The sequence below is a fragment of the Manis pentadactyla genome, chromosome 5, assembly GCF_030020395.1.
Source record: "Manis pentadactyla isolate mManPen7 chromosome 5, mManPen7.hap1, whole genome shotgun sequence".
Classification (NCBI taxonomy): domain Eukaryota; kingdom Metazoa; phylum Chordata; class Mammalia; order Pholidota; family Manidae; genus Manis; species Manis pentadactyla.
Genome location: NC_080023.1, coordinates 45,537,582 through 45,558,327, shown reverse-complemented (window position 1 = coordinate 45,558,327; position 20,746 = coordinate 45,537,582). Strand labels below are relative to the sequence as shown.

General features: G+C 39.1%; 1 protein-coding gene across 1 annotated transcript in view; it reads right to left on the bottom strand.

Moving 5' to 3' along the window:
- Positions 1 to 20,746, bottom strand: part of SPMAP2L (sperm microtubule associated protein 2 like) — a 104,614-nt gene that overhangs the window by 5,080 nt on the left and 78,788 nt on the right. Inside the window, 2 exon segments of the mRNA XM_057503241.1 lie at positions 5,268 to 5,357; positions 17,682 to 17,703. Of these exon segments, the coding sequence (XP_057359224.1) occupies positions 5,268 to 5,357; positions 17,682 to 17,703 (112 nt within the window).

Genomic DNA, 20,746 nt, shown 5'->3' with positions numbered 1-20,746 from the left:
CAAAATCACTTTTGTTGGAACGCATTTTGGGGTTATATCTGAATCACCTAAAAAATGTTCATAGCCTTGATCCAGTAATTTTACTTCTAAAATTTTTATTCTCAGAAAATAATTAGTGATTGAGAATGATGGGGAAGGGGCATGTTGGTAGAATGATCTCACAAATTAGGACAGCAAGTCAGACAAAGGCATGTGAGATATACAGAGTACAAGAGGATAATACTCAAAGGTATCTGCTAGATATATAGTACAAAACTTAGAAGTCAAAACCTCTCAAGAGTCAAAGATTTTAAAAATTCGAACAGATTGATTAGTTTGAGTAGGAGCTACAGACACTTGTGAGTAAATAGAGGATGATGGATATGGACTAAGTGAGCTATGAAACCAACACCTTTTTAAGTTTTGTAGTCTCTGACAAAGATACTATAAAAAGACTTTATGACATTTACAGAAGTCAAAAAACTTCATACAGTTTGTCCATCCAAATGCTCTGGTGGCAAGTAACCTCAGGTACCTGAGATAGTAACTTAGCTTCCTCTGTGGACATGTATTATTTTTAAGCACTGGGAAGATTTAGAATTAACTGCAAAAAGCTAAGAGAATCAAAGTCATAGAATTTAACACCTTGTGTTAACAATAAGTATATGCAAGAATTGATGAAATTTGGCATGGACCATGGAGCAGATACAGTATTATACCAATGTTAAAATTTCTGATTTGGATAATAGTTCTGTGATTACAGAAGATGAGGTTCTTGTTCTTAGACACTCACTCTGACATACTTAGGAGAAAAGGATGGATGATGTCTGTAACTTACTCTCAAAAATCAATCAGGAAAGAAATTAAATATACATATACCACATGAAAGGGAAAGAATGATACAGCAGATGGAGCAAACTGTTAATTTTTACAGCTTTCAGCAAATTTGAAATTATATTAAAATAAAAAGTATATATATTTTTCAAGCTCATTTACAATTGCATCAGAGAGAATAAAATACCTAGGAATAAACCTAAGCAAGGAGGTGAAATATCTATACTCTGAAAACTATTAAGACACTGATGAGAGAAATTAAAGGAGACACCAATAAATGGAAATTTATCCCATGCTCATGGATAGGAAGAATTAATATTGTTAAAATGGCCATCCTGCCTAAAGCAATTTACAAATTCGATGCAATCCCTATCAAAATACCAATGACATTTTTCAATGAACTAGAACAAATAATCCTCAAACTCGTATGGAACCATGAAAGACCCAGAATATCCAAAGCAATTCTGAGAAAGAAAAAACAAAGCCATGGGTATTATGCTTCCTGACTTCAAGCTCTAATACAAAGCTACAGTAATCAAAAGAGTTTGGTACTGGCACAAGAACAGACCCATAAATCAATGGAACCAAATAGAGAGCCTGGATGTAACCCATGCATGTATGGTCAATTAATATATGATAAAGGAGCCATGAATACATAATGGGAAAATGACAGCCTCTTCAATAATTGCTCTTGGCAAACCTGGATAGCTACATGCAAGAGAATGAAACTTGATTACTATCTAACCCCATAAACAAAAGTAAATTCAAAATGGATCAAAGACCTGAATGTAAGACATGAAACTATAAAACTCATTAAAAAACATAGGCAAAAATCTCTTGAACATAAGCATGAGTAACTTTTTCCTGGATACATCTCCTTCAGCAAGGGAAACAAAATAAAAATGAACGAGTGGAATTATATCAAACTAAAAAGCTTCTGTACAGCAAAGGATACCATGAGCAGAACAAAAAGGCAACCTACAGTATGATAGGATATATACATAAATGATTTACCTGATAAGAGATTAACATCCAAATATATAAAGAACTCATATACCTTAACACCCAAAAAACATAACCCACTTAAAAAAATGGGTGGAAGACCTGATCAGGCATTTTTCCCAAGAAGAAATACAAATGTCTAACAGGCACATGAAAAGATAATCCATATCTCTAATTATCAGGGAAATGCATATCAAAACTACAATGAGATATCACCTCACACCAGATAGGATGGCCACTATCCAAAAGACAAGAAATAACAAGTGTTGGCAAGGATATGAAGGAAAGGGAACCCTCCTACACTGTTGGTGGGAATGTCAATACGTGCAGTCACTGTGGAAAGCAGCATGGCAGTTCTTCAAAAAACTAAAAATAGAAATACCATATGACCCAGTAATTCTACTTCTAGGAACTTACCCAAAGAAAACAAAATCTCTTATTTGAAAAGATTATTTATAATAGCCAAGTTATGGAAGCAATAAAAGTGCCCATCAACAGATGAATGGATAAAGAAGATGAGGTACATATATACAATGGATGTAAAAAAGAAAGAAATCCTGCCATATGCAAAAACATGGATGAAACTAAAGGGTATTATGCTATTTGAAATAAGTCAGGTGGAGAAAGACAAAGACCATATGATTTTTCTTATTTGTAGAATATAGAAACAAAGCAAAATAAAATGAACAAAATAGCAGAAGACTCATAGACACCGAGAATGGATTGGTGGTTACCATGGGGGAGGGGGAGGGGAATAAAGTGACACAAAAATTCTCAGTTACAATATAAGTTGGTCACAGGAATCATAGTACAGCATGGAGAATATAGTCAGTGATTGTGTAACATCTTCCTATGTTGACAGATAGTAACTGTACTAGTGGGAGCGAGGATTTAATAATATGGGTAACTTTTGAACCACTGTGTTGTATACTTAAAACCAATATAAGATTGTATATCAATGACACTTCAATAAAAAAAGAAATCAACCTTAATATATTAATAAATATAGTTTTAATTATTTGAAAACCAAACCAAACAGGACTCCTAAAAGTTATTGTTAAAAACTGCTAGAATTCAGCAGACTAACAGATAGGTAAGTCACAGTATAGGTAGGTCATGGGGAAGGCAGTACAACATGGAGAAGACAAGTAATGACTCTGTAGCATCTTACAGGGACTATCTATCTGCAATTGGGCGCAGGGGGTGAGGATTTGATAATATGGGTGAATGTTGAAACCACAATGTTGCTCATGTGAAACCTTCATAAGATTGTATATCAATGGTACTTTAATTTTAAAAATCTGCTAGAATTATAAATGGAATAAAACTTGCATGCTAAATTTAAAAGTTGAAAAATATTTATAATTTGAAATTTTTAAGTTTACTATTAATTATTTAAATCAAGAACATACCTCTGAACAGTCTTTTCTGCATAAAAAAATCATGCTCAAGTCTACCAAAAGACTCACATCACTGGGTGTGGCAATTTTTTTTTTTTCTTAAGTAGCTATAAATTCTTTGCCACATCTCTCACTGAGAAGTGGGATTTGTGTCCCTGCCTCCTTGAGCATGGCCAGACTTGTACTGCATCAATCAACAGAGTATGATTGCAACAACATTATATGACTTCCTAGGCCAAATCATTAAAAAACATAGTTTACTTCTGGTTCTTTTGGAATGCTCACCGTTGGAACATTCCATTGTAGGATATTCCTTTTCAGAAAATGACTGCCATCCTAAAAGAGGGCTAAGTCACAGAGAATCCATACAAAAGTGCTCCCGTGGATATTCCAAACTAAGTCTAATATTCAAGTCATCCCAGACTGGGCACCATGCATAGGTATTGCTAAGGACTGAATGTTTATGTCCCCTCCAAAATTCATGTTGAAATCCTCACCCACAATATGATAGTATTAGGAAATGGGGCCTTTGGGACGTAATTAGGTGTAGATGTGGTCATAAGAATGGAACCCCCATAAAGGGACAGTGCCCTTTTAAGAAGAGGAAGAAAGATTAGAATTCTCTCTGTGCACACACGAAAAAGAGGACCCACGAGCACACAGCACAAAGGTGGCTGTCTGCAAACTGGTAAAAGGACCTTCATCAGGAAGAGAATCAGCAGGCATCTTGATCTGAAATTCTCAGCCTCCAGAACTGTGAAAAATAAATGTCTGTTGTTTAAGCCACCCAGTCTATGGTATTTTTTTATGCCAGCTCTAACTGAGTAAGACAATTGTGAAGGAACCTTATGTACCCTACCATTTCAGACACCTAAGCCATTAACGATATCCTAGCTGAGGCCCCAGACATCAAGTAATAGAGATAAACAAAACTTATTTGCCCTGTCAGAATTTCCAACTCCTAAAATCCTTGAGCATAAGAAAATGCTTGTTTTACCCCACTAAATTGGGAGTGCTTTGGTATGAAACAGATAGCCAAATTTAAGGACGGGTTGTCTATTGGTTCTAGATTATCTGGAATTTGTTTTCTAAGCTGACTATATTTAAAGTTATTAATGACCCTGTTGTCAGTGGTTAAAAAAAAAAATGACATTGCTAGTACATGGCATGCTGGCAGTGACAAAACGGAAAGTAAGACTTTTGGCAACCATACAGCTCCTGCCAGAGAACATTTTAGTGAAATAAAGCAGCACGGTGGGGTTGGTTGCTTGCTTCTAAGACCACTAGGGAAACTGTGGAAAGAAATGTTCTGTTCAGGCCTTTAAATTCCCAGCTTGAGATCTGGGTAAGGGACCAGAAAGTTTTTGTGACTTCCCCAAAAGAAACCCTTACCTTCTATTGTCACAGGGCTGAAAATTCTGAAAATCTAAATATATGAATGGGTGAGCTGTAGTGCAAATTGAATTCTCAAACGTGTATGGCCTCCTGTGTTAAAGTTAGGGCAATGATTGGGAAAGAATGGGACCCTGAAAATTGGAATGGGGATAATGTGGGCAGATTCCAATGAAGCTGGAGATTAAACCCTTTAATACTGCTGAGTCTTACTAAAAGAATCGGCCCTTTCATCCCTACTGAGGAAGTCAGATTCCCCTTGCCAGAAGAATCTGTACCAGGCTCCCCTGAAGTAGAAACTTTCCTTTCAGGAAACTGCTGACCCGTTCCTACTATCTCTCATTGCTTCTAGATCTATAACCCGACCCCAAGTTCCAACTGCAATAATAGCCTTCCAAAGACTCTTCCATCAGTCTTCACAACTGCTTAAGGTCTAATTCTGTATCACAAACAATTGTTCTGCTTCTCTGATGAAATCCTGGATGATACATTAGGCATAGAGGAAGTAGCCAGAAAAGTTCATTTGGTGACAGGGGAAAATAAATAGGAAGAAAAGGAAAATACACACCTAGAAATAAGAGGTGGGAATATTACAGTTACAAACAAGTTACAAGTTACTGAATCAATCAAAAACTGTTTCTTCCACATGGATCTACTTACATTTTTTGGAGGAATATAGTTTGGATTTATGCCTTTGGCTATTGAGAGTTGTAATATCCGGGGAGAAGATCAGAGATTTGAAGAGAATCTCTTGTTAAGTAATCACTGAAGGGCCTATGTGCAAATGAAACATGAAATATTATCATTACTGGAAGAAAATAACTGCATTTTTCACTGCTATAACCAATACCCAATGAGTTATTGCTACAATCAATATCCAATTACATATATTGTTTCCATCTTAGAAACATCTCTTTCCCATAATCAGTGCTCTTTCTATAAGATTAGTGTTTCCCAAAAAATTTTTACTGTTGTCCCCAGTAAGACATACACTCGACATTATGATACAGTATTTGTAAATCTGTGTATATCTGTAACAAAACATCACAAAACACTGCTTGCTCCGGGTAATGTATTCTGATTTTTTAAATTTCATTTGACTTTATTTTAAAAATCTGAAACTGATTTCATGTTTCAACAGTGGGTTGAGACTTGCAATTTAAAAAAAACACTTCCTGAGGATGAAAAAAGATGGCAGTGTGAGAAGTGAAGCAGCAACCTCCCAAAATCAAATAAAACAAAATACAGAAAATACAAACTAATGCCGAAAAGCAACCTGAAGACTATAGAACAGACTGCCTACATTTAGGGAAAAGAGAAGACCTCACAGAAAAGGGTAAAGTAGCAAAGCTGCAATCTGGTGGGACCCAAGCCCTCCCTGTGCCTGAGCCCACAGGGGGTGAAGAAGAGAAATGGAGCAGGAAGGGAGTAGAAGCCCAGGACAGCTGAACACCCTGCCCTGGAGATCTGCTCCAGGACCATGAACCTACATTATTACATGGTGATCTGGAAGTTAGTGGGGTTTAAAAAGCAAAGACAGGTGGAATATTTGGAGACTGAGATTCCAGCCACTTGTGGAGAACAGGTATGCATAATTGGCCTAAGGGACAAAAGAAAGGCAGGCAGTTTGAAGGATTTACCAGCAGTGAGAGGGGTGCTAAAGGAGGAAAGATTATAGAGCACTCTCTGCTCAGGAGAAAAGACAGGTGGACAAAACCTTTGCAGCCTGCTCACCCCAGCAGGTTGGGAACTCTAAGAAGTTTCAGACACTCCATCCCCCTGTCTGGCAACACAGCCCCAAGGCCCCCACTGTTGTATGCAGCCTGCTGGTTCATCCTCTTGGCAGGTGCTGTTCCCACTCACTGGCTGCACTGCCATTATGTCACACATGCTGGAGGGTGGTCCCTCCATGGCAGCTACAGGGGAAAGCATAGAGGCACCTCGCTGCATGCTCAGCCACCGGGATCTGGCATTGGAGGCAGGTGCCAGAAGCCAGGAAACACTCCCAGCTGAACTGTTTCCTGCTGGCAGGTGCCGTTTCCACTTTCCTGAGACCCCTGCCATTGCTGCAGGCCCATGGCAGCTCCAGAGAGTATTATCCTTGCTCACTCAAACAGCTGATGGCCGAAGGAGAGGAGAAGATTAAAGATGGTGGTGTGAGAGGTGAGACAGAGGCTTCCTCCTACAACCACATATAATAGGAAAATATAATTAAAACTTAAAGAGCAACAGGAAAGAGGACTGCACCAGACTGCATAAACCTGGAGAAAAGAGACCTCTAGGAACAGGGTAATGTACCAAAGCTGTAGCCAGGCAGGACCCAAGCCCTTCCCCCACCCCAGTTCACTGGGGGGAGGAAGAGAAACGGAACGGGAAGGGAGTGGAGGAGGCCTGGGACTGGTGAATACCTGACTCCAGAGATCTGCTCTGGGAGCACAAACCTAGATTTCATGGTGCTTTCATGATACTCTTGTGATTAGGGGATTGGAAAGCTAAGAGAGGCAGAATTCCTGGAGAGACTGAGATTCCAGCTGCTTGTGGAAAGCAGGAATCCATATCTGGATGCTCTGGGACAAAAGAAAAGTGGCAGTCTGAGAGACTTCCTAACAAGGAAGGCCTTAGCAAGAGGTCTACTAAAGGGGCAAGGGTTGCACAGAGCTTACTGCTCAGGAGAAAGGACAGGTAGACAAAATTGTCTGGATACAGCCTGCCCGGCAGGTTGGGAGCTTTCACAATTTCCAGGTGGGCCAGCTCCTTGGTTGGAGCCACACAGCTCCAAGGACCCCCTCCATGATACGCAGCCTACTGCACCTTTCTCCCGGCCAGCCTGACATGGCTCACAAACCAACCAACACTACCCTAGCATTAGGCCAGCCAGAGGCAAGATCTGTCTTTTGTAACTACGGATGCAAAGCATAGAAGCTTATACCAGTGTGCTCAGCCCACTGATTCAGGCAGTGGAGATAGGCAGGGCAGCCAGGAAGCAGGAAACAACTCTTCCCTCCCCCCAGTCACCAGCACCACTCTCCTGTGACCCCTGACATTGCTTCAGGGCAGAGCAGATCCAGAGAGTAGAGCTTCTGGACACTAGAGGGCACCATATACAAATATAAAATGCCAAAGGAACCTGGTGCAAAGTAAAATTATGAATACAACTCCTGAGAAAGATGACATGAACCTCATGACTCTTCCTAAAAGGGAGTTCAAAATAAAAATCATTAACATGCTTATGGAGGTATGGAAAGATATTCAAGAACACAGGAATGAATTCTGGTCAGAGATTCAAGCATTGAAGAGCACAATGTAGGGTATTAAAAGCAGGTTAGATACAGTGGAGGAGAAGGTAAATAGAAACTAGAAACTAGAAACAGAAACTAGAGAAGAGGATACAAAGAAGCTGAGGCACAGAGAGAAAAAAGGATCTCTAAGAATGAAAGAATATTGAGAGAACTGTGTGACCAATCCAAACGGAACAATATTCACATTACAGGGGTACCAGAAGAAGAAGAAGAGAGAGAGAAAGGGATAGAAAGTGCCTTTGAGGAGGTAACTGCTGAAAATTTCCCCAATCAAGGGAAGGAGATAGTCTCTCAGGCCATGGAGATCCACAGATCTCCCAACACAAGGGACCCAAGGAAGACAACACCAAGACATATAGTAATTAAAATGGCAAAGATCAAGGATAAGGACAGACTACTAAAAGAAGCCAAAGAGAGAAATAAGATCAATACAAAGGAAAGCCCATCAGTCTATCATCAGACTTCTCAGCAGAAACCTTACACGCCAGAAGGGAGTGGCATGATGTATTTAGTGCAATGAAGCAGAAGGGCCTTGAAACAAGATTACTTTATCTGGCAAAATTATCATTTAAATTTAAAGGAGGGATCAAACAATTTCCAGATAAGCAAAAGCTGACAGCATTTACCTTGCACAAACCATACCTACAGTGTATTTTGGAGGGACTACTATAGATGGAAGTGTTCCTAAGGTTTAATAGCTGTCACCAGAAGTAATAAAAACACATTAAGAAAGTAGAATAGCAAATTACTAGGCAAATGCAAAATTAAATTAACTATCCCCAAAGTCAATCAAGGGATAGACAGAGTACAGAATATGATACCTAATATATGAATAATGGAGGAGGAAGTAAAAGGAGGAGAAAAAGAAAAGAACCTTTATATTGTGTTTGTAATAGCATATTAAGTGAGTTAAGTTAGACTGTTAGATAGTAAGGAAGTTAACCTTGAACCTTTGGTAACCACAAATCTAAAGTCTGCAATGGCAATAAGTACATATGTATCAATAATCACCCTAAATGTAAATGGTCTGAATGCACCAAACAAAAGACATAGAGTCACTGAATGGACAAAAAACAAGACCCAGCTATATGCTGCCTGCAAGAGACTCACTTTAAACCCAAAGACATACACAGACTAAAAATGAAGGGATGGAAAAAGATATTGCATGCAATTAATAGAGAGAAAAAGGAGGAATTGCAGTATTTCTATCAGATCAAATAGACTTCAAAACAAAGAAAGTCACAAGAGACAAAGAAGGACATTACATAATGAAAAAGGGGTCAATCCAACAAGAAGATATAACCATTATAAATATCTATGCACCCAACACAGGAGCACCTACTTATGTGAAACAAATATTAACTGAATTAAAAGGGGAAATAGAATGCAATGCATTCATTACAGTGCATTCTAGGAGACTTCAAAACTTCACACACTCTGAAGGACAGATCCAGACAGAAAATAAGTAAGGACACAGAGGCACTGAAAAACACATTAGAACAGATGGACCTAACAGACATCTACAGAACTCTACACCCCAAAGCAGCAGAATACACATTCTTCTTAAGTGCACATATAATATTTTCAAGAATAGATCATATACTAGGCCACAAAAAGAGCCTCAGTAAATTCAAAAAGATTGAAATAGTACTAACCAGTTTCTCAGACCACAAAGGTATAAAACTAGAAATAAATTATGCAAAGAAAACGAAAAATCCAACAAACACATGGAGGCTTAACAACATGCTCCTAAATAACCAATGGATCTATGACCAAATAAAAACAGAGATCAAGCAATATATGGAGACAAATGAAAACAATAATTCAACACTGCAAAACCTGTGGGACACAGCAAAGGTCATGCTAAGAGGAAAGTATATTGCAATACAGGCCTACCTCAGGAAAGAAGAACAATCCCATATAAGCTGTCTAAACTCACAATTAATGAAACTAGAAAAAGAAAAACAAATGAGACCCAAAGTCAGTAGAAGGAGGGACACAATAAAGATTAGAGCAGAAATAATTGAAATTGAGAAGAATAAAACAATAGAAAGAATCAATGAAAGCAAGAACTGGTTCTTCAAGAAAATTAACAAAATAGATAAACCCCTAGCCAGACTTATCAAGAAAAAAAGAAAGTCTGCACACATAAACAGAATCAGAAATGAGAAAGGAAAATCACTATGGACACCATAGAAATACAAAGAATTATTAGAGAATACTATGAAAAAATATATGGTAACAAGCTGGATAACTTAGAAGAAATGGACAACTTCTTAGAAAAATACAACCTTCCGAGGCTGACCAAGAAAGAAACAGAAAATCTGAATACACCAAATACCAGCCACAAAATTGAATTGGTAATCAAAAAACTACCTAAGAATAAAATCCCTGGACCAGACAGCTTCAGCGCTGAATTTTATCAAACATTTAGTGAACACCTAATACTCATCCTCCTTAAAGTTTTCCAAAGAGTAGAAGAGGGGATACTTCCAAACTCACTCAATGAGGCCAGCATCACTCTAATACCAAAACAAGGCCAAGACACTGCAAAAAAAGAAAATTAGAGACCAATATACCTGATAAACATAGATGCAAAAATATTCAACAAAATATTGGCAAACCGAATTCAAAAATACATCAAAAAGATCATACATCATGATCAAGTGGGATTCATCCCAGGGATGTAAGGATGGTACAACATTCGAAAATCCATCAACATCATCCACCACATAAACAAAAAGGACAAAAACCACATGATCATCTCCAAAGATGCTGAAAAAACATTTGACAAAATTCAACATCCATTCATGATAGAAACTCTCAACAAAATGGGTATAGAGTGCAAATACCTCAACATAATAAAGGCCATACTTGACAAACCCACAGCCAACATTATACTTAACAGCGAGAAGCTGAAAGCTTTTCCTTTAAGATCGGGAACAAGACAAGGATACCCACTCTCCCCACTTTTATTCTACTCCATAGTACTGGAGGTCCTAGCCATGGCAATCAGACAACACAAAGAAATAAAAGGCATCCAGATTGGCAAGGAAGAAGTCAAACTGTCATTATTTGCAGATGACATGATATATACATAAAAAAAAACATAAAGAATCCACTACAAAACTACTAGATCTAATATCTGAATTCAGAAAAGTTGCAGGATACAAAATTAATACACAGAAATCTGTGGCATTCCTATACACTAACAATGAACTAGCAGAGAGAGACATCAGGTAAACAATTCCATTCACAATTGCATCAAAAAGAATAAAATATCTAGGAATAAACCTAACCAAGGATGTGTAAGATCTATACTCTGAAAACTGCAAGACACTCATGAGAGAAATTAAAGAAGATACCAATAAATGGAAACATATCCCATGCTCATGGATAGGAAGAATTAATATTGTCAAAATGGCCATCCAGCCTTAAGCAATCTACAGGTTCAATGCAATTCCTATCAAAATATCAACAGCATTCTTCAATGAACTAGAGAAAATCATTCTAAAATTCATATGGAACCACAAAAGACCTGAAAGAGCCAAAGCAATTCTGAGAAGGAAGACTAAAGCTGGGGGGATTATGCCCCCCAAATTCAAGCACTACTACAAAGCCACAGTAATCAAGACAATTTGGTACTGGCATAAGAACAGACCCATAGACCAATGGAACAAACTAGGGAGCCCAGATATAAACCCAACCATATATGGTCAATTAATATACAATAAAGGAGCCATGGGCATACAATGGGGAAATGACAGCCTCTTCAACAGCTGGTGTTGGCAAAACTGGAGAGCTACATGTAAGAGAATGAACCTGGATTATTGTTTAACCCCATACACAAAAGTAAACTCGAAATGGATTAACGACTTGAATGTAAGTCATGAAACCATAAAACTCTTAGAAGACAACATAGGCAAACATCTCCTGAATATAAGCATGAGTAACTTCTTCCTGAACACATCTCCTCGAGCAAGGGAAACAAATGCAAAAATGAACTCATGGTACTACATCAAACTAAAAGGTTTCTGTACGGCAAAGAACACCATCAATAGAACAAAAAGGCATCCTACCATTATAGGAGAATATATCTGTAAGTGACATATCCGACAAGGGCTTAACATCCAAAATATATAAAGAACTTACACACCTCAACATCCAAAAAGGAAATAACTTGATTAAAAAAAGGGCAGGGGATATGAACAGATACTTCTCCAAAGAAGAAATTCAGATGGCCAACAGACACATGAAAAGATGCTCCACATCACTAATCATCAGGGAAATGCAAATTAAAAGCACAATGAGATAACGCCTCATACCAGTAAGGATGGCCAGCATAGAAAAGACTAAGAACAACAAATGCTAGTGAGGATGCAGAGAAACGGGAACCCTCCTACACTGCTGGTGGGAAGGAAAGCTAGTTCAACCATTGTTGAAAGCAATATGGAGGTTCCTCAAAAAACTAAAAATAGAAATACCATTTGACCCGGGAATCCCACTCCTTGGAATTTACCCAAAGAAGACAAGTTCTCAGATTCAAAAAGACAGATGCATCCCAATGTTTATCACAGCACTTTTTACAATAGACAAGATATGGAAGCAAATCTATTATGGCCCATATAGCTCACTTGACAAGCAAGACAGAAAGGCACTAAGCCCACTGCTCACCAATAGCTAGGGCTCCCAAACAGGAAATTGAGCTTCTGGGCACTAATGGGCACTACGTACACAGAGTTATTATTTCATAGGAAACACTAAAAAATATGAAACAGCAAAGGAATTTGGTCCAAACAAAATTAAAAGAAAAAACACCAGAATGGGCTTAGTGAAACTAAAGTCACCAATCTTCTTGATAAAGATTTCAAAATGAAAGTCATAAACATGCTCATGGAGCAACAGAAAAATATTCAACATCTCAAGGAGGTCTTCAATAAAGAGACAGAAATTTTGAAAAATACACCATATGAAATGAAATATAATGGAGGGATTTAAAACTAGATTAGATGAGGTAAAGGAGATGGTAAATGAAATAGAAATTAGAGAACAGGAATATAAAGAAGCTGAGGCCCAGAGAGAGAAAAAGATCTCTAAGAATGAAAGAATAATACGAGAGCTCTGTAACCAATCCAAACAGAACAATATTTGCATTATATGGGTTCCAGAAGAAGAGAGAGAAAAAGGGATAGAAAGTCTCTTTGAGGAAATAACTGTTGGAAACTTCCCCAATCTGGGGAAGGAAATAGTCACTCAGGTCATGGAGGTACATAGATCTTCCAATACAAGAAAGCTAGGAAGATAACACCAAGACATAATAAATAAAATGGCAAAGATCAAGGACAAGGACGGAATACTGAAAGCAGCCAGAGACAGAAAAAAGATCCCTTATAAAGGAAACCCTATCAGGCTATCAGACTTCTCAGCAGAAACCTTACAGGCCAGAAGGGAGTGCCATGATATATTTAATACAGTGAAACAGAAGGGCCTCCAACCAAGGATACTCAACCCAGCAAAATTATCACTTAAATTTGAAGGAGGGATTAAACAGTTTCCAGGTAAGCAAAAGCTGAGGGAGTTCACCACCAACAAAGTATCTCTACAGTGTATCTTAAAGGACCTGTTCTAGATGGAAGTGCTCCTAAGGCTAAATAGCTCTCACAGAGAAAATAAAACCACAGTAAAGGAAGTACATAATTACTAGTCAAATACAAAATTAAATCAACTACTCAGAAAGTTAGTCAAGGGATACACAAAGAGTACATAATATGACTCCTAATACATAAAGAGTGGAGAAGGAAGAAGAAGGGGAGAGAAAAAAAAAACCTTTAGACTGTGTTTGAAGTAGTGTAATAAGCAAGTTAAGATGGGCTGTTAGTAGCAAGGAAGCTGTCCTTGAACCTTTGGTAACCACAAATCTAAAGCCTACAATGGCAATAAGTAGATATCTATCAATAATTGCCCTGAATGTGAATGGACTGAATATACCAATCAAAAGGCACAGAGTTACAGAACAGATAAAAAAAACAAGACCCATCTATATGCTGTCTACAAGACACTCGCTTCAAACCCAAAGACACCCACAGACTAAAAGTGAAGGGATGGAAAGAGATATTTCAGGAAAACAATAAGGAGAAAAAAGCAGGAGTACTAGTACTGATATCAGACAAAACTGATTTCAAAATAAAGAAAGTAAAAAGAGAGAAAGAAGGACATTACATAATGATAAAGGGGTCAGCCCAACAAGAGGACATAAGCATAAATATCTATGCACCCAATACAGGAACACCTAAGTATGTGAAACAAATACTAACAGCATTAAAGGGGGAAATAGAATGCAATGCATTCATTCTAGGCAACTTTGACACATCACTCACACCAAAAGACACATAAACCAGAGAGAAAATAAGTAAGGAAACAGAGGCACTGAACAACACATCAGAACAGATGGACCTAACAGACATCTACAGAATACTCCACATAAATGCACAAGGATACGCATACCTCTCAAGTGCACATGGAACATTTTCAAGAATAGATCATATACTAGGCCACAAAACAAGCCTCAGTAAATTAAAAAAGACTGCAATTGTGCCAACCAGCTTCTCAGGCCACAAAGGTATGAAACTAGAGATAAAGAATGCAAAGAAAACAAAAAACCCCACGAACACATGGAGACTTAACAACATTCTCCTAAAAAAACAATGGATCAGGAGGAGGGGAGCCAAGATAGTGGCATGAGTAGTTCAGCAGAAATCTCCTCCCTAAAACATATTTATTTTTGAAAATACAACAAATACAACTATTCCTAAAGGGGACACCAGTGGATACAGTACAACAGCCAGGCTACATCTACATCTGCAAGAACTCAACATCACACGAAGGGTATAAGATAGAAGCCACGGCCCAGAGGGATCTAAACACCCTGCTACAGCAGACCCCAGTGGAAAGAAAGGAGTTGGAATGGGGAGGGAGTGAAAGCCCAGGACTGCTAAACAACCAGCTCTAGAAATCCACACCGGGAGCACAGACACACGGTGCACAGGGTGCTGGATATTAGAGAAATGGAAAAGCAAAACCTTCGAGCAGGTCTCTGCAACCAGCGCCTGAGACAAAAGAAAAGCGAGTGCTTTTTGCAAGTCTTAAAGGGACAGGGACCCCACAGCTGGATGAAGTCATCCCAGCGCATTGAGCCCAGCAGGCTGGGAATCCCGGGGAACTCTAGGCGACCTAACCACCTGGGTGGCAGCGCAGCACTGAAGCCCCTCACAGTGATAGGCAGCCTGACAGTCATTCCCCCAACTGGTATGGACCCCGACACACCAGCCCAGTAGTGGGAGAGTGGCAGCATGTGCCAGGGGTGGCAGTGTCACAGGGGACCAGGAGCAGCCTCCACGAGCCTGCGGCAGCACTGGCCAAGTGGCAGGGGAGTGGCCCGCATGAGCTGGCGGCATCAGCGACAGAGCAGACAGCACAAGCCCATAGCAGTGGTGCCACCGGGGACCAGGAGCAGCCTGCACGAGCCCATGGTGGCAGCGACCGAGTGGCCTGGGAGTGGCCCATGCGTGCCGGTAGCAGCAGCGCCATAGGAGTCTGAGTGTGGCCTGCACACGCCAGTGGTGGCAGAATCAGAGGGGCCCAGGAGCAGCCCATGGGAGCCAGTGGCAGCAGTGGAGGAGCAGCCTAGGAGCAGCTGTGTCCCCAGAAGCCACCCAGAATCTCAGCCCAGCGTACAGCCACCTGGGCCAGACCCAAAGGTCACTGCTGGCACACAGCTGCCGGGCAGGGGTGCTGCTTTCACAGGAGAGTGCACCCGGCATGCCTGCCACTCCCCGCAGGACTCTGAGCTACTCTGATGGAGACCCCGCCCACAGCAGCTTAGGGGATAAACCCAGCGGCTACTTCAGGAGAGTGGATAACAAACACAGGTAGCAGAACAGGGCAAGGTGACCAGCAAGCAGGAAAGGACTTTGTTCTTTGAGGTGACACATGCAATATGTGCCTACAGCTACCTCTATCACCATGAAAAGGCAGAAGAATTTAGTCCAGTCCAAAATAGTCCAGACAACCCCAGAGAGAGGTTTGGGGTGATAGACCTAACCAATCTCCCCAAAAAAGAATTCAAAATAAAAGTCATAACCATGCTGATGGATCTACAGAGAAATATGCAAGAGCTGAAGGAGCAAATACAGAGGGAGAATAGATAAATGAAATAATCTCTGGAAGGACTTAAGAGCAGACTGGATGAGGTGCAAGAGGCCATTGATGGAATACAAACTGGGCTTATTTCACTGAGCATAATACCCTCTAGCTCCATTCATGTTGTTGCAAATGGTAGGATTTGTTTTCTTCTTATGGCTGAATAATATTCCATTGTGTATATGTACCACATCTTCTTTATCCATTCATCTACTGATGGACACTTAGGTTGCTTCCATTTCTTGGCTATTGTAAATAGTGCTGTGATAAACATAGGAGTGCATATGTCTTTTTCAAACTGGGCTGCTGCATTCTTATGGTAATTCCCTAGAAGTGGAATTCCTGGGTCAAATGGTATTTCTATTTTGAGCATTTTGAGGAATCTCCATACAGCTTTCCAGAATAGTTGAACTAATTTACATTCCCACCAGTGGAGTAGGAGGGTTCCCCTTTCTCCACAACCTCGCCAACATTTGTTGTTGTTTGTCTTTTGGATGGTGGCGATCCTTACTGGTGTGAGGTGATATCTCATTGTGGTTTTAATTTGCATTTCTCTGATGACAAGCTATGTGGAGCATCTTTTCATGTGTCTGTTGGCCATCTGAATTTCTTCTTTGGAGAACTGTCTGTTCAGCTCCTCTGCCCATTTTTAATTGGATTATTTGCTTTTTGTTTGTTGAGGTGCATGATCTCTTTATATATTTTGGATGTCAGCCCTTTATCAGATCTGTCATTTATGAATATATTCTCCCATACTGTAGGAGACCTTTTTGTTCTATTGATGGTGTCCTTTGCTGTACAGAAGCTTTTCAGCTTGATATAGTCCCACTTGTACATTTTTGCTTTTGTTTCCCTTGCCCGGGGAGATAGGTTCATGAAGAAGTCACTCATGTTTATGTCCATGAGATTTTTGCCTATGTGTTTTTCTAAGAGTTTTATGGTTTCATGACTTACATTCAGGTCTTTGATCCATTTCGAATTTACTTTTGTGTATGGGGTTAGACAGTGATCCAGTTTCATTCTCTTACATGTAGCTGTCCAGTTTTGCCAGCACCATCTGTTGAAGAGACTGTCATTTCCCCATTGTATGTCCATGGCTCCTTTATTGTATATTAATTGGCCATATATGTTTGGGTTAATGTCTGGAGTCTCTATTCTGTTCTACTGGTCTGTGGCTCTGTTCTTGTGCCAGTACCAAATTTTCTTGATTACTGTGGCTTTGTAGTAGAACTTAAAGTTGTGGAGTGAGATCCCCCCCTGACTTTATTCTTCCTTCACAGGATTGCTTTGGCTATTTGGGGTCTTTGGTGTTTCCATATGAATTTTTGAACTATTTGTTCCAGTTCGTTGAAGAATGTTGTTGGTAATTTGATAGGGATTGCATCAAATCTGTATATTGTTTTGGGCAGGATGGCCATTTTGACTATATTAATTCTTCCTAGCCAAGAGCATGGGATGAGTTTCCATTTGCTAGTGTCCTCTTTAATTTCTCTTAGAGTGTCTTGTAGTTTTTGGGGTATAGGTCTTTCACTTCTTTGGTTAGGTTTATTCCTAGGTGTTTTATTCTTTTTGATGCTATTGTGAATGGAATTGTTTTCCTGATTTCTCTTTCTATTAGTTCATTGTTTGTGTTCAGGAAAGCCACAGATTTCTCTGTGTTAATTTTGTATCCTGCAATTTTGCTGTATTCCAGTATCAGTTCTAGTAGTTTTGGACTGGAGTCTTTAGGTTTTTTATGTACAGTATCATGTCATCTGCAAATAGTGACAGTTTAACTTCTTCTTTACCAATCTGGATTCCTTGTATTTCTTTGTTTTGTCTAATTGCCATGGCGAGGATCTCCAGTACTATGTTGAATAACAGTAGGGAGAGTGGGCTTCCCTGTCTTGTTCCTGATCTCAGAGGAAAAGCTTTCAGCTTCTCACTGCTCAGTATGATGTTGGCTGTGGGCTTATCATATATGGTCTTTATTATGTGGAGGTAGTTCCCCTGTATACCGATTTTGTTGAGAGTTTTTATCATGAATGGATGTTGAATTCTGTCAAATGCTTTATCAGCATCTATGGAGATGATCATGTGGTTTTTGTCCTTTTTGTTGTGTGGTGGATGATGTTGATGGATTTTTGGATGTTGTATCATCCTTGCATCACTGGGATGAATCCCACTTGATTATGGTGTATGATCCTTTTGAAGTATTTTTGAATTCGTTTTGCTAATATTTTGTTGAGTATTTTTGCATCTACGTTCATCAGGGATATTGGTCTGTAATTTTCTTTTTTGGTGGGGTCTTTGCCTAGTTTTGGTATTAGGGTAATGTTGGCTTCATAGAATGAGTTTGGGAATATTCCCTCCTCTTCTATTTTTTGAAAACCTTTAAGGAGAATGGGTATTATGTCTTCTCTGTATGTCTGATAAATTCCTAGATAAATCCATCTGGCCTGGGGGTTTTGTTCTTGAGTAGTTTTTTATTACTGCTTCAATTTGTTTGCTGGTAATTGGTCTGTTTAGATTTTCCGTTTCTTCCTTGGCCAGCCTTGGAAGGTTGTATTTTTCTAAGAAATTGTCTGTTTCTTCTAGGTTTTCCAGCTTGTTAGCATATAAGTTATCATAGAAGTCTCTAATAATTCTTTGTATTTCTATGGGGTTCGTTGTGATTTTTCCTTTCTCGTTTCTGATTCTGTTTATGTGTGTAGATTCTCTTTTTCTCTTAATAAGTCGGGCTAGAGGCTTATCTATTTTGCTTATTTTCTCAAAGAACCAGCTCTTGGTTTCATTGATTTTTTCCTATTGTTTTATTCTTCTCAACTTTATTTCTTTCTTCTCTTATCTTTATTATGCCCCTCCTTCTTCTGACTTTAGGCCTCATTTGTTAATCTTTTTCCAATTTTGGTAATTGTGACATTAGACTATTCATTTGGGGTTGTTCTTCCTTCTTTAAATATGCCTGGATTGCTATATACTTTCCTCTTAGAACTGCCTTCGCTGTGTCCCACAGATGTTGGGGCTTTGTGCTATTGTTGTCATTTGATTCCATATATTGCTTGATCTCTATTTTAATTTGGTCATTGATCCATTGATTATTTAGGAGCATGTTGTTAAGCCTCCATGTGTTTGTGGGCCTTTTTGCTTTCTTTGTACAATTTATTTCTAGTTTTATTCCTTTGTGGTCTGAAAACTTGGTTGGTAGAATTTCAATCTTTTTTAATTTACTGAGGCTCTTTTTGTAGCCTAGTATGTGGTCTATCTGGAGAATGTTCCATGTGCACTTAAGAAGAATGTGTATCCTGTTGCTTTTGGGGGTAGAGCTCTGTAGATGTCTGTCAAGACCATCTGTTCTAGTGTATTGTTCAGTGCCTCTGTGTCCTTACTTATTTTTTGTCTGTTTGATCTACCCTTTGGAGTGAGTGGTGTGTTGAAGTCTCCTAAAATGAATTCACTGCATTCTATTTCCTCCTTTAGTTCTGTAAGTACTTGTTTCACATATGCTGGTGCTCCTGTGTTGGGTGCATATATATTTATAATGGTTATATCCTCTCATTTGATGAACCCCTTTATCATGTAATGTCCTTGTGTATCTCTTCTTACTTTCTTTGTTTTGAAGTCTAGTTTGTCTGATACTAGTACTGCAACACCTGCTTTTTTCCCCTGTTGCTTGCATGAAAAATATTTTTCCATCCCTTGACTGTTAGTGTGTGCATGTCTTTGGGTTTGAGGTGAGTTTCTTGAAAGCAGCATATAGATGGGTCTTGCTTTTTTATCCATTCTATTACTCTGTCTTTTGACTGGCGCATTCAGTCCATTTACATTTAGGGTGATTATTGAAAGATATGTACTTATTGCCATTGCAGGCTTTGGATTCGTGGTTACCAAAGGTTCAAGGTTGGCTTTTTTACTATCTTACTGTCTAATTTAACTCGCTTATTGAGCTATTATAAACACGGGTGATTATTTCTCTCCTTTCTTATTCCTCCTCCTCCATTATTTGTATGTTGTTGTTTTATTCTGTGCTCTCTTGTGTTTCCTTTAACTGCTTTTGTGGGTAGTTGATTTTATTTTTTGCCTTTAGTTAGTATTTGGTTGGTCTGCTTTCTTTGCTGTGATTTTATTTTCTCTGGTGACATCCATTTAGTCTTAGGATTGCTCTCATCTAGAACAGTCCCTCTAAAATGCCCTGTAGAGGTGGTTCATGGGAGGCAAATTCCCTCAACTTTTGCTTGTCTGGGAATAGTTTAATCCCTCCTTCATATTTAAATGATAATCGTGCTGGATACAATATTCTTGGTTCAAGTCCCTTCTGTTTCATTGCATTAAATATATCATGGCATTCTCTTCTGGCCTGTAAGGTTTCTGCTGAGAAGTCTGATGATAGCCTGATGGGTTTTCCTTTGTAGGTGACCTTTTTCCTCTCTCTAGCTGCCTTTGAAACTCTGTCCTTGTCCTTCATCTTTGCCATTTTAATTATTATGTGTCTTGGTGTTGTCCTCCTTGGGTCCCTTCTGTTGGGAGTTCTGTATACTTCTTTGGTCTGAACGATTATTTCCTCCCACAGTTTGGGGAAGTTTTCAGCAATTATTTCTTCTAAGACACTTTCTATCCCCTTTTCTCTCTCTTCTTCTTCTGGTACCCCTAGAATGTGGATAT